The following is a 24,465-nucleotide window of genomic DNA, read 5'->3' as shown; positions in this document are numbered from 1 at the left end:
CAAATAGAATTCTGAAGAAATAATCAGACTGGGGTCACAAATTTATACAAGAAGTTCAGTGTTGCCTTAAAAATATTACAAAGATAGAAATCTAAATGTTTAATAATTAAAATGTTTAATAATAATTAAAAATGTTTAATAATTCTAAAATGAATTTTAGAATGAGAAAAGTCTCATAATATAAACTTTAAAGGTGAAAAACTATAGGGGCTTCCCTGGTGGCGCAGTGGAGAAGACTCTGTGCTCCCAATGCAGGAGGCCCGGGTTTGATCCCTGGTCAGGGAACTAGATCCCGCATGCATGCCACAGCTAAGGAGCCCTCCTGCTGCAACTAAGACCCGGCACAACCAAATAAATAAATAATAAATAAATAAATATTTTAAAAAAAGGTGAAAGACTATAGAAATATAAAGCCATTTGTAAGTTACAGATATACATGGTGGACTTCCCTGGTAGCACAGTGGTTAAGAATCCGCCTGCCAATGCAGGGGACACAGGTTCCAGCCCTGGTCCGGGAAGATCCCACATGCCGCGGAGCAGCTAAGCCCGTGCACCACAACTACTGAGCCTGTGCTCTAGAGCCCACACGCCACAACTACTGAGCCCACGCACCACAACTACTGAGCCTGCACGCCACAACTACTGAAGTCTGCGTGCCTAGAGCCCATGATCTGCAACAAGAGAAGCCACCGCAATGAGAAGCCCGTGAACCACAAAGAAGAGTAGCTCCCGCTTGCTGCAGCTAGAGAAAGCCCGCGCACAGCAATGAAGACCCAACACAGCCAAAAGCAAATGCATTTATTAAAGAAGAAAAGATATACATGGTAAAAAGCCTTTCTATCAAAATGTTAAAGGTTATCTCTGTGTGGTAGAATTAAAGATGATTTAATTTTTCTCTTGGCATTTATCTATGTCTTCCTCATTTCCTACAATAAACATGTTATTACTTTTAATTATTATTATTTTTTTGCGGTACGCGGGCCTCTCACTGTTGTGGCCTCTCCCGTTGCAGAGCACAGGCTCCGGACATGCAGGCTCAGCAGCCATGGCTCACGGGCCCAGCCGCTCCGCAGCACGTGGGATCTTCCCGGACCGGGGCACGAACCCGTGTCCCCTGCATCGGCAGGCGGACTCTCAACCACTGCGCCACCAGGGAAGCCCTGTTATTACTTTTATAATTGGGAAAAAAAAGTGTAAAAACAAAAGAGAGAGAGAAAGAAGCAGAGAAGAGACCAGGCCCTCGTGAAGCCCCGCTGGTTCTAGGCACCCACCGGTCCCTCCCGAATGTCCTTTCCACCATTTGGCTTCATTCATGTGATCCGAAGGTGTGTGAACAAGTGAGAACTCTCGGGATGGACAGTCGGGTGAGCGCTGTGCTCCAGGCCTCCCTTTCCGGAGTCACAGGACAGCCTCCTGCATTCCCCCCTGGAGGTAGTTCTGGATTTCTCCAGAAACCACACCCCAAGGGCACACTTACCCGAGGCCACTGACGATGGCGATCTGGACAAGATGAGATCTGCTCTCTCCTGCCAGAGCCGTGGTGGCCGCAAAAGAAAAGTCAGGAACCAGCTTTCTTCCAGTAAGAATTATTTTTAATGGTTTAAAAATGAGTCTGTACAAAACCAGCACCACCATTTGGTGCTTCCAGTCCATGGGAGGGTCCCAAGGGTCTCTTCCAACACTATCTCTTTGGCCAATTGTGCCTGAAACCTCTGTAGAGACAGCACGAAAACAAGAGAGTTACTTCTTCCAGTGTGGCTGAACGTCGGCTCTCAGCCAGTTTATAAAACGTTGTGAACCTTAATCATGCAGAACGGAGGGAAAATGGACTGTCTGGGGGTTGCGAGGACTGAGCAGGGCAGCAATGTGCCCCAAAACTCCAGCAGACAAGAGCGGGGCCGGAACGGCCGAGCTGACCGAGATCTACAGGCAGGTCCCTCGGTTACGGCCACAGCCTGGGGGCGAGTCCTCTGACCTCAGGGTCTGCCTCAAGGATCAGGGTTTCACACCTCTAACTAAAATATTCCTGAACGGGCTTCCCTGGTGGCGCAGTGGTTAAAAATCTGCCTGCCAATGCAGGGGACACGGGTTCAAGCCCTGGTCCGGGAAGATCCCACATGCCGTGGAGCAACTAGGCCCGTGAGCCACAACTACTGAGCCTGCGCGTCTGGAGCCTGTGCTCCACAATGAGAGGCCGCGATAGTGAGAGGCCCGCGCACCGCGATGAAGAGTGGCCCCCGCTTGCCACAACTAGAGAAAGCCCTCGCACAGAAACGAAGACCCAACACAGCCAAAAATAAATAAAAAAAAAAATAAATAAATAAAATAAAATATTCCTGAACAATGACAACCCACATTTGCTTACGGACTGTTTTTCTCATTCCTCAGAAACAAGCTGATCTAGGCAAACTTCAGACCTATTTGCTCCGAGGTGCCCCTGGGAAACCGTATGGTACCGGGAGAGCACTGAGGGTGACTGGAGCCCGGGGAGGCCGTGGCTGTGACTGGCATCCAGCGATCACCTCTCCTGTCCCAGCTAGTTTTCCAAATGACAAAGGGCGGGATCGGGTTGGGAGAGGCCGTCTGAAAGTCTTTCCACCTAAGGCCTCCGAGCTGCTCACCGGGTTTCCCGGGCCACGCCGGCCATCTGGCACGTACCTGTCTGACTTTCCAGTTGGAAAAGACATGCTTTTGTTTCCCATCGGCTGTTTAATTTTTTTGGCTGCAGTGCATTTCTGAAAAGAAGCCATTGAAGCTGAGTGACAACCATGACTGCAAGACGCACAGGAAAACACCCCTGAGCTCAGATGGCCCATCAAGGACTCCAGCGCCACTGGTGTGACTTTGGTTTTCTTGCAACTGGACATTTCTGGGTGTTTCTGAAGGCGAGGCCATACAGATGAGCTACTGAAGAAACGGGAGGGCTCCACGTGGGCCTCGCCCCGTCCCCCATGCCAGACGTCCAGCCACCCTCTGCTCTGACTGGAAGCAACGCCCACGGTGGGGTTGGGGGACAAAGGCAGGCCTGTGCCAGCAGCCACAGGGAGGGTTTCGGCCTGTGGCTGTAATTCCCATGGCAGCAAACAGAGTAACACCCTTCAAAACCACACACCCACTTCTATAGACTCTTTAAAACATTTTTTTCTTGCTAGAATAGTTGACGGGTATTGTCTGTACTTGGGAAGAAATGAGGTGAGGGAAAAGATATGCAAAAAGGATTCCTAGATGGACCTGTCTTCCAAGCAGTGGAAGAGGTCAACAAACACGCACCTGGAGCATGCTGGGGTTCTCAGTCTATTACTTACCTTGCCAGACGGTGGCTGCTTATTTGGGTCAAACTGGGAAGAAAGTGTGGATTTGCTGTCTCCTAAAAGGTAAGAGAAGAGATGCCGGTGATCGTGTGAGTGAGTGAATACACACAACAGACTTACTACCAGGCCGGGGGCACAACATTCAGGCAGTGTGGGCTGTCAGTCCACTACCCCTTTACCGAGAGAAACTTCTGGCTGATGTAACTTCACAGATCATGTTCCCAGTAGCTAACGGCAGCCTGGAGACAAGGCTCATTTCTCACAGGTCTATTCTTAGGTCAGGGGCAGGTGGCTAAAGCACTGGCCACTTTACATCAAGGAAATCTATCTGGTTTCTGTGCAGGATGAAGCCACTGTCAGTAAACTGGGACCAGAGGTGACATTCCTGCAGAAAAGACTGCTGTGTTGCCAAGGAGGCTGCTCTGCAGTCAGGAATGCCAGCCTCAGCCCCTTCAAGGTAGACAGGCTCTCACCGGCTCAGGAAGCACAGAGCTTCATCTCCTGGACATCAGGTTTTCTCAACAAACCAAATCGTGTGTGTGTGTGTGTGTGTGTGTGTGAAAACACAAGCTCTTGTGAAGAAGGATGAAGCCACGATTAGAACAGACACCATTGTGCTGAACCACCAGAGCGGCTCCTACAAGTCAGTCCCAGGGGCTGAGGGAGGTGGGTTTCTGTCCGGTCACCACTGTGTCCTTGTCTTGCCCTCACAACTCCTGCTTCGTGCCAGGTGTCAGGCAGAGCTGAAGCTCCGCCGAAGGCCCGCTGTTTCTTTACCCCATGTGACACGGCAGGTAGTCCTTGCAGGGCACCAGTTCTGGCCTCACCAGCAAAAGCCTTGAAATCCGACTTGCTGTAGTCATATGGGGTAAAATCTTTTTCTGGTGGATCTGGGTCTTTTAGCTTCTTGGAAATTTTGAGTCGTTTCTTGTCTTGTTTCTGTTCTGTCGTCCCCGGGTCACTTGTTGTTCGTTCCCTCTTCTTGGCAGCGTTCTCTAGCTGTGGATTGAACAGACCCGTAAGAGAGCAGCACGCCCCGCGTGCCCTGCAGAGAGCACAGCGCGAGGGACCCGCCGCCTCCTGGGCTGTAACGACTGATTCGGTGATGGGGAGAGGAGCGCCGGCGGGCAGTCTGGGCGGGACTACCGCCAGGTGGACCGAGACGAGCTCCCAGAGGGAGAATGACATCGGGCCACTTCGAAAGGCCGGGGCTGAGCATTCCAGAATGTTTGGGTGCCGGGGAGTGACACAGCTCCCAGGAGGAGTGGGACACAGCGCAGGCTTGAAGCCCTGTCTACTTCTACAGGCGAGGGGCACGTTTATCCCAAATGCGGAGGGAGGAACGTCGAAGAGGGATGACAGCGTCAACTTTCTCAAGGGGCACGAGGCAGCACCACTTGACAAGCCAGCATGAACTGGGAAGAGCAAGCATTCAATCCAAGCTGAGGGCAAGCCCTCCTGATGCTTGAGAACAATCCTGACCAGAACCAGAAAACGCAGAAAAGCCAGCACGTACGGCGGCCTGCTGGCGGACGGACACGGCCTGCTCCGCTGCTGCTCCGCACTCCTCCTTGGCCTGGTCCCGGGCAGCTGCAAGAGAGAGAACCGTCTCTGTGCAGCCTCCGCCCTCCTCTGCCCACAGCGGTCGCCCCAGCTGCGCACGCCCTCCCTGCCCCTCAGCCCCCTTTGCTGGTCCCACCCCACCTCCCCAAATCCCCACAGGGTGGCTGCCGTGGGGCTCGGGCCCAGATGCTCTTCTCATCACCCGCCGTCTCAGTCCACACCCACACCTGCCCCTCATGCACTGGCCTACGGGACACCTCTGAGGGTGCTGCGTCGGGATCTCAACTGTAACACGTGAAGGACCAGAACCAAAACCTCGTCCGCCTCAAACCGGCTCCCTCTTCAGCCTCACTGTCGACGGCAGCCCCACCTCCTCAGGCACTCAGGACGAAACCTCTCGAGTCCACGGACCACCCTTGAGTCCTCACCCCACGCTGTCGGCTTCACTACGGGCCACACCCAGGCTCTGACTTCTCACCACCTGCTCTGTCCCCAGCTCGTCCACGCCAGCGTCCCCTTGCACCTGCATTCGGCCCTGCCTCCTGACCGGACTCCCTGCCCTGCCCTCTGTGCGGCTTCCAGGGGGAGGCCTCCACAGCCTAATTCAGCGCATGTCCCTCTTCTGCTCAGAACCCTGCAAGGCTCCCAACTCACTTGGAATTGAAGTCCTGACAACGGATTCCTGCTCTCTGCCCTCCCCTCCTTCCCGCCTTCGTCATCCCCGGGGCCTCCTGCCCACGCTGAGCAGCACGGCGAGCTGTGGCCTTGGCCTCGCTGGGCCTCCGGTCCGGTACCCTCCCCCCGATCGCTGCAGGTCTCTGCTCAATGCCACGTTCACTGACTGCCACGTTCACTGACTGCCGTAGGGAAGAAGCCCGGCGCCCCCTCAGGCCCATCCCCCAGCACCTCCTACCTCGCTCTCTGAGCAAGTACCCGCTGCCCTGACAGCTCACACATCTACCGGCTGACCGTCCGCCATCCCTCAGCAGGGCGGAGGCTGCTTTGCTGTATCTGGCACGTCGCTGAACGATTAAATCGACAGAACGACGTGCAAGGGCTGTTCTCTAACGAATGCGCTGAGTCTCTGAGGAAGCAGACGCTGCGCTACCTGTGTGCTCAGCTGCCTTCTTCTTGGCGGTTTCTTTACATTCTTTTTGTACCTGTACCTGGCTTGCCAGCTTCCAACGGTTGCTGATCTATAATGAAAACAAACAAAACAAAAAAACTCCAGAACTCGGCCACCTAGGAATGCTTTATTTTTTTAATGAGGTGATGCAGAGCATGCTAACCTAGCAGCTATATACATTCTAGGTTATAAGTTCCATATCTAATGACACACAAAATAAAACCTCAGGCTGGCTTTATTTATAAGCTACTTATTAAGAAGGACAAAGTACAGCTGTACCCCAGGCACGGGGCGGGATGCTCACATACCCACCCTCTCATTCAGTCCCTTCTGCGATCCCGGGACAGCGGCATTAACATCACCCCTGCGTTACGGACAGGAAGCAGTCTCGGAGAAGCTACAATAACTTGGCCAAGGGGCGTGGTTAATAAATGGCGGAGATGGGATTCAAGGCGGGACTCCTGCAAGTCTGACGTGCTTCTTTATGACACCACCTGTACCTGCGGCCTTAGAACGCATCTAGGTGGCAGGAACCAGCAAGCACGGTGAGGGACGGATGGCTGCTGAGTGTGCCACAGCCAGTGGGGGAAACCCTGCCTGACTCCCCGTCCAACAGCAGCAGGCTAACCAGCAGTGACAGGGTGGAGGCCCGTCAGGGTGTCGGCCTGATTCTCTTGCCTAAAGAAAGAGTGGTGCTGGGAGCAGAGGGAGGCAGGCCACCTATCTGACCAGAGCGCTACTTTCTGCAGGGAGGAAGAGGGCTTTTAACAGACAATTCACATGCGGGCTCCCAGGAACATCTCACGGGGACCCAGGGAAGATGTGCTCTCATTCTTACTCATGATGCTGCTGAAGACAAACCACACGATACACGACAGAGTGCTTTAAAATGCAAGCCGCCACCTTTACGGACCTCATAATATTCATATATCAAAACGCATCCAGCTGTACATTTCATATCTCTGTACTTTACACCAAGTAAATTAAACTTCAATTTAAAAAAACAAAAACCAAAGATCTGTTTCTTAAAAAGTCCCCCAGTGCTTTCGAAAATCTGATTAAAGTCTGGCTGCTCTCTCTGGAAACAATGCTTATATATGAAGTGCTTCTTGCATTCACTTTCAGGGAGGTTCACAGATGGGCTTGTTTAAAACAGAAACCTGGTTTAAGAAATTAAGAAGTCCCCTTTTCTTAGAAAGTCACTCTTAGAAAGGGTGACAAATCCACTTACTTCATAGATTTTCGAAGATGGATCGAACTTTGCTGTCTGAGAGACGTGAGCCCGGGATTCTAGTGAAGGCAGAAACTGGAGAGATGGAGACGCAGTCACATTAGCCGCTGAGAAACGGAATCCGGACCCAGAGGTCGGTGGCGCTGAGATGGGAGTTTTCTTGCTGGTTCCATCTTAGGAGGCCTCAGTGCAAAGCATCAGCCTGGCCGCGGCTGCCTGGCCCTCAAGTGGGGTCTTCTTTTTGGCTTTGTCTCAAAAGACCTGACCCCAGGTCTCAACCCCGCCGGGGACGACTTCACAGTTTTGAGGCTTCCAGTCTCTGAACACTCTCAGCTTCTTTTCCAGGCAAAAGGCACCTACAGCTACAGAAAGCTCTGCCTCTTCTGTCAGCCCTTAACATACACAACCATTACTTACCATCCGAAATGGATTTTCAAAGGACTCCATTATGTTCTGGGCTTTTTTCTGTGCAACTGTTAATGGACCCTTTCCATTTTCTTCAGCACTAGGTTCCTGCAGGGACAGAAAATGATCACTCATGTAATCATTCTGTGACATTAAGATACAAGCAAGAGGAATAACAGTAACAGTAATGATACTAACAGTTGACATTCATTCATTCATTCACGCCACGCCGCATACGGGGATTTTAGTTCCCCAATGAGGGATCAAACCCGTGGCCCCTGCAGTGGAAGCACGGAGCCCTAACTACTGGACCACCAGGGAATAACTTAAATTTATTTTTTTATTTAAAACTTTTTTGGGACTTCCCTGGCAGTCCAGTGGTTAGGACTTGGTGCTTTCACTGCAGTGGCCCAGGTTCAATTCCTGGTTGGGGAACTAAGAGTAAGCTGCAAAAAAAACAAAAACAAAAACAAAAACAAAACAAAGCAAAAAAAATAAAAACAGACAAAAAACAGAAACAACCCCCCAACCCAAAGAAAAACCCCCAAAACAATTTTAATTTAAATTTTTAAAATTTAAGTATAGTTGATTGACAATATTAACGAGTATTTTTTTTAAAGTCTCCCCTATGCATAAGGCACTGTAATAACCTGTAATAGCACACAGGAGGGTGTTTAATACATATCTATTGAATCAATGAATTCTCACCATGTCCTTACAACCTATGAGCTATGTGGCATTATTCTCACCATCTTACAGATGAGGAAAGTGAGGCTGGGAGAAGTTAAGAAAGTCTTCCAGAGCCTTGCAGCTAATAGGTGCAGAACAAGGATTTAAACCCAGGTCTGGCTGGCTCTAAAATGTGGGGTTGTAACCTGAAATTACCTGAAATTTAAAATCATACACCTTTATAGGTAACCAATGAAATTATGCAACAGAATGTTGCTTCCACCTGGGTTCATCAGCATGTGCTATCCTTTGGCTTTTTCTGTAGTTAGGCTCCCTGCCACACAGGGCACGAGGGGCTCCAGCATCCTTTAGACCAGGCACAGCACTTACACGTCCACACAGCCGCAAGTTCACGCTCACATCTTTAGTTGCCTAATCACTTTGTGGCTCAATGAATTCTGCGGTCAACTAAAGCTCCTAGACTTCTTTTCACATGAAGCAAGACTAAATGTATGTAATTAAGTGAAAAGGAAAGTTTACTCCCGGGTGGTACATCTTGCAGGCGGTACTTCACCTCCCTGGCTTTGGCCCAGCATCCGAGTGTGGTGGAATAGCTGTGAACGGTGATCCCGTAACCTACTGGATCACCAGCTTCTTAACCATCTGAACATCTGCTAAGCTTGACACTTGTCTTTTTCCATATAGACAGTATTCTTGCTTCTCTTTCTCAGTTCCTTCTTTCTAGAAATTATGGTTTTTCCTTTCTACCACATCTATTGCTTGCTGTATTCAGAATTTTATCTGTGCATTTTCCTTTTGTCCCTGGTCATTTCAGTATCTGTCCATCCTGACCAACAAATGCACCTTGGTCTTCCTTGTGCAAAGAACCTGCAGCTCAAGTCACTGGCGGAAAGGAGAAGCGTGCTGGGTGGGATAGACCGGGATAAGCTCTGTCGCATCCCAGCCCGATTCCAGGAACACGGCTGGGCTCAGGCGGGCCACACTGGGACTCCACACTGGATGGAGTCACTACCTACCAGGACTCAGCCTCTCTCTGGGATGGGGAACAAGCTCCTACCCACTTCCTGGTGCCTGATTTCCTGCAGCTCACTTCCTCTAACGAGCCAGACTGGAGAAATGCTCTCTAAATCTTCTCTTTTTCATCCAGAGCACATATAGGTGGTGCTGGCAGCTGTCAGGAAGGTATACACAGCACACACTCTTCATCGGAGACATCACTCCACCCCTTCTGGGAATCAGGGTGAACTGTCCCTTGACCGTGGATGTTCGGGAAAAGTCCCTGCTTATGCGCCCCTGGAGCCCACACCCACTTCCCTGGGGGGCCATCGGTGAGTATCAAGATGTCAACCCTCCCTTGAGGATCTCCTCACGCAGAGTGCACAGAGAATCCTCTGCCACCTCCCACAGACCTCCTCGTCAGGGCAGCAAACACCATCTGGCTGATGGCCTCCATGCCCACTCCCACCACTGCTGGCTTCTACTTCTGGTGTTCGGCTCAGAGGTGGCCACGACACTCCAGGCAGACGGCCTGTGTGATAAACCCAGTACGTCCCCCCGGTCTGTCTCCCCTCCCCGAAGATGTTACTCACGTTAAATAACGTGATGACAGCGGTAGCGATAAGGCATCCGGAGCCCGGCAGGGCCTCCTCTTCTTCTCGGGCAGTGGGGAGGCCCTCCTGCTTCTGCACCGGCACAGGCCCTACAGGGAGGGAAGTCAGCACAGTCGAAGCCTGTGGGATGGCACACCAGGCAGCCCCAGCTGTCCAGGATATTCCAGAGGGCTTTTCATTACCATTGGTTGCAATGAGAGGACAGCCGTCTGACGGGGCGTGGGAGCAGTCGTGGGGGCCGAAGAGAGCATTCTCCAATCTCTGCAACAAAAAGAAAGCACCAGGCTGACACGAACAACCTGCAAGCGGGGGCAGCCTTCTGCCCGAGGTGTCAGGCCCTGGTGTCTGTCAGGGAGGTTGGGTCCGCGCTGGCTTTGACTGATGTCTCCCCCAAAGAAGCAACAATAAACACATCCCGGTACCTCAGGGTTGGGTGGTGGCCCGTCCTTCCTCACTCCAGCTGCAACTTCAGACTGAAAAGTAAAAACAAAGAGAATTTGAGAAAAGTTCCCTGAATTTGATGATACACACATTTTTCCCCCTCAGCGCAGAAGGGTCCGTTCACTAGACGGTGTTTTTCTCAAGAGCCCAGAGATTTTCTCTCATCCCTTCATCCCTTCCAGTGCCTGGCACTATAATTACTTAGTGCTCAATAATTATTTGTTGGATGAAAGAATAAAACCTTTTATCGTAACAAGGCACAATGTGGAAGGACTCCAAAGAGCTTGATAAAGATTCTTCTCTTGTCACCAGCGTTTCTCTCTTTACTTGGAAAAAGTATAGAGCCAAGAAAGAAATTTTAACATGAAGACAGTAAATATGTTTATCCTCAGATTCTCTTCTTTTTCACCTTTTCAAAGGGGCTGATTTTAAGTCTTCTGGAATCAATAATCTTTCAAAAGATTGTAAACATGATTTACCACATGCTGACACTACTTAGACAAAACATGAAAAACTGTCCCAATAAAACACAAATCAAAACATGCAGGGCTTCCTTGGTGGCGCAGTGGTTAAGAGTCCGCCTGCTGATGCAGGGGACGAGGGTTCGTGCCCCGGTCCGGGAAGATCCCACATGCTGCGGAGCGGCTGGGCCCGTGAGCCATGCCACTGAGCCTGCATGTCCAGAGCCTGTGCTCCGCAACGGGAGAGGCCACAGCAGTGAGAGGCACGTGTACCGCAAAAACAAAAAAACAAAAACAAAAACAAACAAAAAAAACATGCAAATTTACCTGACATCTTGCATTATCTACACAAAAGCAGAGGCGTGCTGGTGTGTGCGTGCCCATGCGTCGCACATAGACGTAGATGTATGGATCTGGATTATGGGCCGGGGACCCTGCTTTCATCTAAATTTTCCTAAACTTTAGCATCTCCTTCACAGTTAGCTCTTTCTGAATTCCCCTCTTCTATCCAAGGTTCTCATGTTTCCCATCACCTTGGCTTTATATGTGGAGTGAACTGTCCTTGACTCCACCTCCGTTATTTTCAAATCCACTTGCCAGTCGGGGAATACCTCTAAAGCACTTAGCATCGTGCTCCAAAAGAAATGGCAGGGAAGGGCTTCCCTGGTGGCACAGTGGTGGAGAGTCCGCCTGCCAATGCAGGGGACACGGGTTCGTGCCCCGGTCTGGGAAGATCCCACATGCCGCGGAGTGGCTAGGCCCGTGAGCCATGGCCGCTGAGCCTGTGTGTCCATAGCCTGTGCTCCGCAACAGGACAGGCCACAACAGTGAGAGGCCCGTGTACCGCAAAAAAAAAAAAAAAAAAAAAGAAATGGCAGGGAATTCCCTGGCGGTCCCATGGTTAGGACTCGGCGCTCTTACTGCTGAGGGCCCAGGTTTGATCCCCGGTCTGGGAGCTAAGATCCCACAAGCCACACGGTACAGCCAAAAAAATGAAAAAAAGAGATGGCAGCTGTTGTCTCCATCTGTTATTAAGTCCCATCGATCTTTTCTTCTGAAGATACTTCTTGTACCCGTCCTTTGCTTTCCATTTCTGTGACCAACACACTCATCAGGGCACTATCACTTCACTCTGGACCACTGCCCGTTTTCCAAAACGAGCTCCCTGTGCTGAGATCCCCACTCCATTTTATCCCGCCGGGTTAACTGCCTCTGAACAACAGCTAACCAGCCCATTAGACATCATTAGACATCACTGACTCGTTGGATGATCAAAGATAAGGTCATGAAAAAAAGGATGAGTTTTAGCTTTTGATTATCATAAAGATACACCCACTGGATTTCCTAAATCCTATGATGTCTTCAGGATTTTTTTAGAATGGAGACCAGCTCACGTCCATAGGACACCATAAGGAGTAAGACACTGGCAGACAGGGTTGAGAACCTGCTGAGTTGGGAACGTTTAGCAGAAAAGCTTTCTTACCTTGAGCAGGGGCATCTCTCGCGCCTGCTGAATTAAAAGATGCATTTCATTGATCTGCTGCCGTACAAGAGGTGGCACAGGGTTACAGCAGGCTATGATGCCCTGAGGTTCCCTGAAGGCAAGCGAGAACACACTCAACTCATCGCCTAGGAACACAGCCCTCAAAGGCTCCAGGAAAGGACAATAACCAGATAAAGCCAGAGCACGGAAAGCTCAGGTGGACACCAAGGAAACACCGTCACGTCCGGGCAGCCCAGCCAGCTGCTCCTAGACGTGCTCCCTGCTGCACTGAGCCTTGAGCAGAAAGCCTCTTACAGCTGCCTCCTGCTAACCGGGAGAGCTGGAAAGAAGGGCCGCAGCTCTGCTGTACTGCGATTCTGCAAGGAGGTGATAGAAGATTATGAACTTTGATTCTCTGCTTATACTTCAATTAACATCATAAAACGTCTAAAATCATAAGATAGCTTAATTTGGAAGAAGGTACAGACATTTTCCTTCCTTGTAAGTGGACGCTATAGGCTCAGAGACTTACATGGGACTCAGTATAAGGCATATCCAATGAAACAGTTCCAGTTCAGAAGTTTTACTGCCTAAATGGCAGCCCAAGGGCAGAGACTGCATTCCTTGGTGCTAACTTCCTTGAGCACTAATCTTCTCTGAGTAAACAGCCTTGAGGCAATAACAATCAGGGAAGCTGGACTGTGAAGGACAACTCTTCTCTACTGAGAAAGTCCGCGAGCATATTAATCAGGTCTCACTCACTTGGGCAGTTCCTCAGCTATCTTTAGCATCATATGGTTTGGAAGGACATATCTGGAATAAAACACACAACAGGATCACATTAAATTCAGCCAACAAGTTCCACTATATGCTATAACCCTGGGAAAACAACCAACTTTCATGGCAAAAAGGGAAAAAAGTCCATTATTTCCTTGTTACCAGACCTGGCAAGATTAAAAGAATCTCTAGTCTCTTACCCATAACTTTCATCTTCCCTGCGAGCAGTTTTATCCCTCCAGGCAAACAGCAGCTGAAAGGCCGTTAGTTGCTGTGTGTTGAGATGTTTCTTTTGCTTTCTATACAGTTCCAGGTAAGATTCATCCGTGAAGATAGGTTTGATGAATTTCTGCAAAATATTATCGAATATTCAAGATCAGTGGGAATCAATACTGTGCCCTGGGCTCTTCAAGACACTGGGCTCTTCTCATGAATGCAAAGAGCAAAGCAAAGAACAAGTGGGACCTGAGCGGAACCCGGGTGTCGGGCTTTACCTTGAGGCAGATGTCACGGCTCCGCTGCCACTCCACCTGCAGCTGCGTGGGCTGCTCGTTGCCACGCTCCCACAGCTCCAGCCTCATCTTATCATAGATGTAAAGCAGGTAATGAGTGTCGTCTCGGGCATAGTTGAGCATTTCCTCAGGCAGAGGTCTAGAGTTGCAACAGAGAACATTGTTTCACACCTTTCCCCCTGGGCGGCAATTCAACTTGTCTACGCTGCTGGAGCTAAGACATTTTTGGTTCCTTCTGATATCAAAGATTCTCTCCCGGCCAATACTACAGTTCTACCAGCATCTCCTGCATCTTCATATGACAAGCCACTCTTTTCACAGCTGGGTAGAAAGGTCAGCAGGGCAAGGATGTGGTTAAAAATAAGGGCCCTGCTGTCCTGAGTTTGAATCTTAGCCCAGTGTATGGCACGTGGCATGGGTTAAATAACAGGTAATGGTTTTTAGATTTTATCATTTTCATCTTACATTTGGACTTCACTAGATTCTCTTTAGAAATTCTGGCATGAGAAGTGGAGAAAAGCTTGGTGCTTCTCCATACAACAGCTGCAACCTCAGAGAGGAAGCCGGCCATCTGAAAATGACCAAGGTGAGCAAGAATCCCACAAAGTATGGCCAAGACTCTGTTACAGCCTTTGACTATAGTAAACACTGACTATAAGGCTAAGTCAGCGCTGCACCTTAGAATCCTCTCACACCTATGGGAGACCATCTCACACATACACAAGCATCCCTATCCGGGAGATGAGAGTTACAAACAAGAGACTGGCGTTGACAAATGCTGACATGGTGCGGCTCTTTCAACTACTATTTCCACGAAGCATAACACACTGTTTATCTAAGATAGTAATTCCCAGCTTTTTCAAATAGGAAGCATTTTTTTAACCAATCCATTTAAAAATTTTTAAATTCCTCACATTACAGAACTAAACTGAAATTTACTAACATTCCCCTCTATGTAACATAATCAGCCCAACATAAACTTCATTGTTATTCTAAAACTTCCAGTTGTCCTTATGCAACGAAAACAACTGGAGAAAAGCCCAACGACATTCAACTGAAGATTCAAATGGTGTTACAGCCTGCACAAAGGTCTCCAGGAGTGGGAGTTAATGAACGCCGAGGCCTTCTTCTGCCATCCCCATTTCCTGGTCAAGAACAAACTAACCGTATTCTCCAATCGGCCAGCTGATACTGCTTGTTTGATTCCACGTTGCAGTAGAGCTTCAGCAGATGGTCGAGGGAGTGCCTGCCCAGGTTAAGAAGGCGTGCTGCCTGATGGGTATCAAACATGTTCACCACGTACAACCCGAAGTCCTTCTGTAGCCATTCTATGTCTGAATCGGCACCGTGGAAGACCTGAAAACAAAACCACAGTCAGGCAGTACAGTGGCACAAGGCCACTTATACTCTGAAATGAACTCTGCCCCTAGGTTATTAGAACACTGGAATTAGAACACAGGATAAAGATTAAGATGGGTTCAGTTTTAAATGCCTCTTTTAATTTGGGCCACAGCCTTCTACACTCCTAATTGCATACTTGTAACTGCTAACAGCTGATGATTCTAAGAAACCTGCTTTGCTAACTTCAAGGATAGTCATTAAGTCCAAACAATCTTGAGAGCATGGGCTCACTGCAATACTCATCAAAGTGATTTAACATTTTTCTGGGTGGTAACGAGCTAAGCCTTAGCTCTTCTAACAGGGGTTTAGAAACAAAAGCAGTTTGGCATGTGGTACCCTAGTGTGAAGCTACTGTTATTTCTCTCAACTTTATTGGGTCTACGTTGAAATGATGAAAACAGTAAACTGAAAAGCACCTAAATCTTGCACTCACGTGCATGAGTGGGACTGACCTTAACAATAGCTGGGTCTGTGAGGCTCTCATTGAGAATGTACATGTCACTGCGAAGCTCCAGGGTGTCAACGATGAAGTCTTCTGTCCGGGTGGAAATCTGCATCAGGCAGGTGAGCCCTAGGAAGCTCCGGTAAGAGTGGTGCTAAAACACACAGAAAGAAGGGAGAACAGGAGAAAAAGATTTTACCAGGCTTACCTTTACCGATTTTGAAGTCAGTTATAAAGCAGAGTAATATAATTAATTTCTACCAAAAAATAGATTTAAATTAGTATTAATTCTGTATTTCTTGAGTAGGTCAACGCACAGGAAATGAAAATTTTCATTCCAGGTCATTAACAAGTTACCTCCAAGTCTACAGCAAATTCTTGACACTTCAGGAGCTTTTCATTGAGTTCCACTAGTTCATCCAGCGAGGACACGAAGTGGCAGGGTGTCTCTCCTACAGGTCTGTATAACTGCATCACAGAAGTACGGGCAGAAAGAGCAGACTGTTAAGAATCATCTTTCATGAAAGTACCAAAATTAAGAGTTCAAGAAATAATCCAAAGTCATAACCTTCTACTTTAAAAATATTTAAGGAAAGCCAAAATTACATCCAGTAATCTATGTATTTGATTCTTCCTGGGCTACTTGGGTACCATCCATCAGCTAAGGTTGGGCACTTACCTGAGGCTCTGGCTTTTGAAGGACTGAGTCTGGTGGAGTGAAGTGATCTAGCTCGTACTGATAAGGATGTGCAAACCTGAATCAATAAAACAAAAAGAAAAATCTTTTTGATTAATTCCATGATTCAAGGAAGAACAACTGCTTTAATCCAATTCGTAAAAACAAACAAGAAAAGACCATTGTGAAAATATTTTTAAAAGCATCATTGTTTCAACAACGATTCAAGTGCATCAAAAAAAAAAAAATTGGGTGAAACTTGTTCACCCTTAAAGTATGATAATTCAAAATCGATGCATTTATACAGATTTGAGCACTAATTTGCCAAACACTGTACGGCTGCTGTTGTGGATGATACAGAAAGGTGAGATATGTAACTCCTTGTGGTTTGGAATAACGAATCTGTGAGGTGAGAGAGAGTGGTCAATACCTCAGTTGGTCATATACCAAATGATGTATTTTTTTCAGTTCCTCTATCAGATACTTGCATAAAAATCCTAAGTCTCTCAGTTCCTTGAGGGCAGGGCTGCCTTTCATTACCTTTATTTCTCTAGCACTCAGCTAGTGGCCTCACAGTGCAGAGCTGGGGCTGAGGCACAAACGCTCAGACACTCTGGCTGCGTGTGAGAAAAAGACCAACACTGACGAAGTTTTCATCACCGTTTTTCTTTGAACTGAAATCAAAGTCCTCTTGTCTGTTTTAAGCAAAGTTTTTCCAAGATGCTTATCCTGCCAGTGAGAAATGTCTTTTCTGTACTGAATTTATTGGTGAGCATTACCTTCTTGTTTGCGTCCACACCTAACAAGAAAGGCAGAGTGGTACAAAGGAAGGACAATTTTAAGAAAACTTGGGCTTAAAGTTCTAGTTCTGTGGGAAGTTAGCATCCCTAATTTTGTTTTCTCATCTGTCCAATGGGGACGAGAGCAACTGGCAGCTCTCAGGACTGCGTGAGGGCTACGTGAGACGGTGCTTGTGCGAGGCCCTCTGCGAACACAAGCAGGAGGTTTAATTGATAAGATGCACGTCAGGATAAGGACTCCTCAGATTCTGTTCTCATTCACACGTTACAGAAGCGACACAGAGTGAAAATGCGGCACGAGGATGAGGGCCACGGCAGGACGTTCAGACAGGCAAACACTTACATGTCCTGCTCCACCTGCTGGGTTCTCTGCTGGTGGATGAAATCTGCCAGGGCAGGGGGGACATCCAAGTCCTCTGGTCGGTCCTGTGGGCGCTCCCGCCTTTCTTTAGAGAGTGCTGGAGACCCAAGCAGGGACAAAGACACATTCACATCTTGTCTAGTTATGGAGGGTTAACTGGCTCCCTCTGAATTTGAAGAAAGGAAGGTGGGAGGGATACCTTTTCCCCTTGATTCGTTTTTGTTGGGCAGAGCTGGCACTACTTACCCTGAGGGAGGGGTTTCTGAGCATTGGGCTTGATGAAGATTTTAGGAAGGAACGGCGTGTTGGAATTGTCAATCTTCTCTCGGAATTTAAGCTGAGGCCGGACGATGTTTTTTGCATGAAGCAGCCGGAATGTTTCACATTTTGTTTTTTTGCTATATTCTCCTGCCTATGATCAACAAATATAAATACTTTATAACACAGCAACTTGATGAATTAGAATAAATTCCAATTTATGCCTTCCAAAGACCACTCATTTAAGAATGTATGTGTGTGTGAGACTGGGGGGTTAGACAAGAGGGTGTAATTAGGTTGTGTCTATTTATGAGAACAACTTAGGCAGTGGCCAGTTCTGTGTCCAATAAGTTAAAAGAGAAATGCAAATCAGAATGGGCAAGGGCCCTACTGCAAAGCTGACACTGAAAGCTCTAGTTCACCTGAAAAGCAGCCCTCACCTTCCGGTTCCAGCTGGACACTATGGTTTTAGGGACCTGCAATCCTGCAGGGAGGACAGGTTGTTGATTCTTATTCACACCTGATGCTTCATCGAGTAAAATGCCCTAAGAGTAAAAGAGACATTAATTTAGTATCTTCCTTTCAGGGTTAACAGAGCTAATTACCTAAAATTTTTACGAAATACATTCAGAGAATTATGTGCGAGAGTACACACTTATAAGGGTGGATCACTGTAGCAGAGGTGATTAGAGAGTCATCAATCGCAAATAAATGAAGCATTATTTGCTCAATGACAGGGCTGTTATCCGGCACTCCCTACCCTTGATCAAGTCTCTTTACAGTTCTGAATTGGGCTGAAAATTCAAAAGTGATTCAACAGTATGATGTGGCCCACTAAAATAATTAAAAAGACCCTAGACTGTATTAAACATAGAGGTACGGTATTTAGAGTGAGAATGAAGCGTGTCCTGATCTACTTTATAAAGATGTGGAATCTCAGTTTGGGCACCATTAACAGAGGTGCACCCAGCTGATAAATGCCAGGACTTGAAATCATAAAGTATGAGAAACCACTGAAAGACCTGTGGGCATTTAGACCATGGAAGAGCTGACTTCAAGGGACAGGAGAGCATGATTTAAATGTCTGCAGGACTGTCACATGGCTGAGAGTTAGATGTGTTTTGGACAATCTGTGTGTATTTCTGTAAAGAATGTTATGCTGTAGTATTAGGTGTAAGTAGACAGTCAGCTAGATCAAATGATTCACATCTCCCTCCAATTACGCAAGTCAGGGTGTTTAGCAGACTGTGGATAATAGTAAAAATAGACTAAATTTTGGTTGGGATCTGTATCCAGAGGCCTCTTCTCTTGCAACAAAATGGGATTCGCAAATCTGGAAGGTAGATTACTAATACGGCACTTTAAAAACAGCCCTCCCCCGGGGCAGCGATACTCTGAAGTGATATATCTGAAGACAACTGTGTTATTTTTCGGAAGAAGAAGCCAACTAGCAGAGGGAGGGAATGTCATTACAGGCCAGAAATGCTAAACTTCCTTTCTTTTCATTTCCTGAGGTGCTTGGGTTTCTTTTCATATTTAATAATACGAAAGCTCTTCATTTGTTAGTAACCTTAAGAGTAATGTGAAATACTCACCACTCTTTCCAGAATAACATCATTGGCATCAACTAGCAAATCAAACTTGTCCTCCAGCTCAGTCACTTTATTCTGATCCTTAATGTTGCTTCGGCATCCATGGTACTGCATTACCCTACTCATGCTAGAAAGGACAGGAAAACCAAAATCAGCTTGTATACTTTTATTCATTTGTTTACAATCTAGGAGAAAGCTCCCAAGGCTTGGCTTAGACTATTCCCAATACTTTTTTATCAGACTAATAAAACCTGCACCCTTTAGCAAAAAACATTGCTAGTTGTATGGCACTGGGCAATTCACTGAATCTCACTAAGACTTATTTTTCTCATCTATTATTTGAGGGGGTGGAAGAAACTATCCCAAAGCTTCCTTTAAATTCTAAAAAAAAAATACATAACACTATGTAAATAATATACTCTGCATTCATTGTTTTCACATGAAATCTAAAACAGATTCTCTAATTCTGTCATGCAACAGTTAAACAAAATCAACGTTTGTGTAATGCCTGTCCTAATACACTTATTAGAAAGCTATTACTAAAAAAGAAAATAGATTAAAAAGAAAAAGAAAGCTAATACTTGTGACTTTCCAAGTTGTGTGAGAGAATCTTGGATCTCGGTTTTCAAGTCCCATATTAATTAAAAAAGATTCATTGTCTATAGCTGCAATAGTCAATATATATATTTTAAAAGTAAAACTCAAAATTTACCAAGTAACATTTCCCTAATTAACATTTCCCACTGTCTCATTTTTACATTTTATAGCTCTAAAGCACAGAAAATTATGGTAAGAAAAAAACAAATTTCAGGAAAAATCATCTACTTCTTTATAGTCTTTTCTTTCAACGTGAGAAACCAATATACAGTACTTACCACTGAAGCAACCTGTCTCCCTGTGTTTCACAAAATGCCTGGAAGCCAGGAAAACTTCGGTAAAAATCATACTCATCACCAAACTGCGGTAGGCCCCCAGATGCCTTGGTGACTGCCACCACTGCCCCAAGAGCAAACTGTCAAAAACCAGAAAAACAAGCATGTTTTAGACACGGATCACCATTCATTCAGCAACTCATTTTTTTTCAAGATCTACTATATATAATGAATTGTGTTAGATGATGAAGACCTTCATGCATCCAACAAATATTCATTTACTGCCGATTTTACACCAAGCCCTTATGATACAACAGTGAACATGAAACCAAGTTTTGGAGCTTACATTCTTGGGAGAGTAGGGAGAGAAAGAACAAATACATATATAATATGACTAATATTCAAAACAGCCTGGGTTTGAGTCTTGGCTCTGCTACCTATTGACTGTGACCTTGGGCAAGTTATTTTATTTATTTGAACCTTAGTTTCTGCCTTTGAAAAATAAGCGTAAGGGGGACTTCCCTGGTGGCGCAGTGGTTAAGCATCTGCCTGCCGATGCAGGGGACACGGGTTCCCGATGCAGGGGACACGGGTTCAAGCCCTGGTCTGGGAAGATCCCACATGCCGCGGAGCAACTAAGCCTGTGTGCCACAACTACTGAGCCTGCACTCTAGAGCCCACAAGCCACAACTACTGAGCCCGCGTGCCACAACTACTGAAGCCTGTGTGCCTAGAGCCCATGCTCCGCAACAAGAGAGGCCACTGCAGTGAGAAGCCCGTGCACCACAACAAAGAGTAGCCCCCGCTCACTGCAACTAGAGAAAGCCTGTGTGCAGCAACGAAGACCCAAGGCAGCCAAAAAAGTAAATAAATAAATAGATGTAATCTCTCATTATTAAAAGAAGAAAAAAAAAAAAGGGCTTCCCTGGTAGGGCAGCGGCTGAGAGTCCGCCTGCCAATGCAGGGGACATGGGTTCGTGCCCTGGTCCGGGAAGATCCCACATGCCGCGGAGCAACTAAGCCCATGCGCCACAACTACTGAGCCTGTGCTCTAGAGCCTGCGTGCCACAACCACTGAAGCCCCTGCGCCCAGAGCCCATGCTCCACAACAAGAGAAGCCCGCGCACCGCAACCAAGAGCTGCCCGCGCTCACCACAACTAGAGAAAGCCCGCGTGCAGCAATGAAGACCCAACGCAGCCAAAAATAAAAAATAATAACAATAAAAAAAAGTATAAGGGACTTCCCTGGCGGTCCAGTGGTTAAGACTCTACGCTTCCACTGCAAGGGGCACGAGCCACATGGTGTGGCATGAGCCATATGGTGCAGCAAAAAAAAAAAAAAAAAAAACGACAATATAAGAATATTCTAGATCTTTTGGATAAGCAATTTAGAATGGCTACTGTCCACAACTGGACTAGTGTTTATGGCTCAGTTAGTGCCAGGTAGGTCTCTATTTTAACTGTTGTGTGATAATGAGAAAAAACCTTAAGTGGCTGTCATAGGTAAATGACAGTTGGTCATATCAAGGCCAACTGACATTACTGTGAGTTGTGTAATAAATGTTTTCCAAGAAAAAAAAAAGAGAGAGAGAGAAAGATGGGAACTTGAATCATGGTGGGGTACATGGTAGCACTGAGCCACCCAATCAGGACCATGGCTAGTGGCCCTGGAACTATTCAGAACCAAATAAATGAATTAATAACAACATCTGCTAATGATGAATTAGATATAATGCGAGTGGCGTTTTGGAGGATCTGTAGTGCTAACTTACAAACTATTTTAGTTTCATGGTCTTGGAAGAGCTATGCATGAGGTGTTTAATCCCAGGTTTGTTTGTTCATATTTAAGCACCAATAGACAAATAATGTAAATGAACTCTATGTTCCTTCGAGGAGGCATTGATAAATGCTCTATGGCACCTCCAGGAGGGACACTCGGTGGCAGCTGTAACAGGTGACATTAAACCCAGGGTTTGGAATTATGTAGGATTGGCCCTCAAGAGAGGGAAGAAGCGCCATCCCGGCCGCGGGAGGCGTAAAGCAGCCAAGTCTCTCTGGAGAGTTGGTCGGGTGGCTCAGACCTGGGCGGGGGCGGGGTCGCGAAGGCTGGGGACATCAGGGTGACCAGAAAGCCCTTCCCACGAGGCGGAGATAGTTCTCCACACTCGGGACTACATGGGCTCAAACGGGAGATCAAGGACCCTGGGGAGTGTGGCGTCCCCGGGTGTCAGCGTGCGAGGCCCCATCCCCGGAGGATGAAGACTGTGCCCGGAGCGGGGAGCGGCCCCTAGACCCCCTCCCGAGGCTCCGCTGCAGCATGCGCGCGGCCGCGTGGGCGGCCTCCGAGAGGGTCCGCGCCTGCTTCCGGTCAGCCGCGGGCGGCTCCCTGTGCCCCCGAGGCCTCACGAGCTCACCTTCACGAAGCTGTCTGCATCGGGGAAGCCGGGCAGCACCATCTCCCCGTCAGACTCGGTAGCGCTTGTCGCCGACCGGGCCTTGGACTCTCGGGAACTGGGAAGCGCCATTTTTCCGGCTTGCACGACTTTTCTCGCGAGAGTGCCTCAGCCAACGCGACGTGCACGCACTGCGCATGTGCGAAGGCTATTCTTGAGTTGGGGCGGTATCAGCTGAGTACCCCACCCAGGGAATTTGACGTTTTTCTTTAACTTCGTATTATTTCATGACAGCAACCCAGTGATTTACGGTAAGACCTGGAGGACCCAATTATTCTTATATTTAAAGCTTGCTCCTCCCAGGCTCTGGTTCCGTGGCCCCCTCACTCACTTGATTTGACTCCTGCAGTTATCCCCTCTCTGGCGTCATCTATCTTTTCCCTCGCTGCTGGTTCATCCCTAACAAACTACAAGTATTCTGGCATCTCTCCCAAATAAAAGACAAGCTAGAAAACAACACTCCACCCCACACTTCCTTCCAGCCCCTGTAACATTCCTCTTGCCCTTTATAGGTAAACTATTAGAAAAGGCGTCTATATGTTCCTACCGTAGTTACCTCTAGTTCTCTGGAACGCCTCCAATCAAAGGTTCCTCCCCATCCACGTCTTAAGGCACTTAGTGTGAACTCAAACATTTCTTACATGAATGCCTGGAAGAGTTCTTGTTAGGACGTTGGCAGTATTGGGCAGCTCAGGGGTGGATTTGGGAAACCCGGTAGGGTGTGTGTCCTCTTTTCTAAGATCAGGAGTGGCACACCCTTAATACAATTTGTTTGGCTTAGTAAATGTTAGCTGTTATCTTTTTTTTTTGGCTGCACCTCACGGCTGTTAGGATCTTAGTTCCCCAACCAGGGACTGAACCCGGGCCCCAGCAGTGAAAGCGCTGGAGTCCTAACCACTTGACTGCAGGGAATTCCCATGTTAGCTGTTAATCAGAATATCTTATTAACAGAATGCTTGTTTTTCATTCTCCCTGCCCCCCATTTGCGTACCTCAGGTACACAGGTACCCTGGCCGAACAAAGGCCTAGGCTAGCCTAGTTCATTTTTACAACTAATATTTTGAGCACTTAATTCATGTAGTTCAACCTAGGCCGTGCTGAGTGCTTTACATGGATTAGGTCATCCTCAAAACAACCTTCTGGGGTAGATCCACATTTTCAATGGAGGAAACAAACACAGAGATTAAGTAACTTATCCAAAGTCACACAGATAGGATGAGACGGAGTTGAGATTTGAAACTAGGTAATTTGATACCACAGCCTTGACTCTTACTGCTTTACCTGCCTCCAAGAGATTTAAGGCCCTCCCTTCACACATCTTACATGAAACTATCCGGGATTGATAGGGGAATTAGACTGTCTTTTAAGGCCTCCGTTAGCACCTCACCTTCCTCTGGTAACTCATTTCAACAAAGTCAGAGGTTTTGCTTAGGTATAACTTAAAACCCATTGGAGGGATTCCCTGGCAGTCCAGCGATTAGGACTCTGCACCTCCACTGCAGGGGGCATGGGTTCAATCCCTGGTCGGGGAACTAAGATCCTGCAGGTTGTGTGGCCAAAAAGAAAAAACAAAACAACAAAAAAACCCATTGCATTCACCAAACATCTTAATCCCAAGGACTCCCATGCTCTAAAGAATATGTCCTTACCACTGATGGCCACCATTTTCCTGAGTCCGTTATTTCCCATGGCCTTTATCTTTTGTGAATGGTATCGCTGTAGTCATTGATAGTTATTTCATATAGAATCTGATCATATTTTCAGGAGCAAAATAGTTGATACATAGTTTAGGATAGTTACAGAAAATCTGAAGGTATGAGACTTTCTAGCTGTGAGGGTTAAAACTGTTTTATCACTGTTGAGATTTAAACCCATCTTTTGTTTGTTTTTGGCCTCGATGTGGCATGCAGGATCTTAGTTCCCTGATCAGGGATTGAACCCATGTCCCCTGCAGTGGAATGGCGGAGTCCTAACCACTGGCCCACCAGGGAATTCCATCT

General features: G+C 47.4%; 1 protein-coding gene across 2 annotated transcripts; it reads right to left on the bottom strand.

The window, feature by feature from the left end:
- Positions 1 to 1,570: 1,570 nt before the first annotated feature.
- Positions 1,571 to 22,584, bottom strand: EXOSC10 (exosome component 10). Of its 2 annotated transcripts, none has more exons than XM_019930881.3 (25): positions 22,427 to 22,584; positions 20,016 to 20,152; positions 19,144 to 19,267; positions 17,971 to 18,093; positions 17,537 to 17,702; positions 17,273 to 17,387; positions 16,133 to 16,208; positions 15,811 to 15,921; positions 15,464 to 15,607; positions 14,776 to 14,966; positions 13,593 to 13,749; positions 13,299 to 13,447; positions 13,084 to 13,134; positions 12,322 to 12,433; positions 10,359 to 10,409; positions 10,119 to 10,197; positions 9,916 to 10,025; positions 7,649 to 7,744; positions 7,232 to 7,306; positions 5,983 to 6,070; positions 4,828 to 4,901; positions 4,139 to 4,310; positions 3,306 to 3,367; positions 2,659 to 2,735; positions 1,571 to 1,712 (listed from the first exon to the last, which is right to left on the bottom strand). In XM_019930881.3, exons 1-25 carry the CDS (start codon positions 22,535 to 22,537, stop codon positions 1,682 to 1,684), a joined length of 2,682 nt encoding a protein of 893 aa, XP_019786440.1. In that variant the 5' UTR covers positions 22,538 to 22,584; the 3' UTR covers positions 1,571 to 1,681. The 2 variants fall into 2 exon arrangements, with proteins under 2 accessions (XP_019786440.1, XP_019786441.1); XM_019930882.2 differs by having other exon boundaries at positions 17,989 to 18,093.
- Between the last annotated feature and the right edge of the window lie 1,881 nt (positions 22,585 to 24,465).

Source organism: Tursiops truncatus, chromosome 1 (assembly GCF_011762595.2).
Source record: "Tursiops truncatus isolate mTurTru1 chromosome 1, mTurTru1.mat.Y, whole genome shotgun sequence".
Classification (NCBI taxonomy): domain Eukaryota; kingdom Metazoa; phylum Chordata; class Mammalia; order Artiodactyla; family Delphinidae; genus Tursiops; species Tursiops truncatus.
This window is presented reverse-complemented; position numbering and strand designations above follow the sequence as displayed.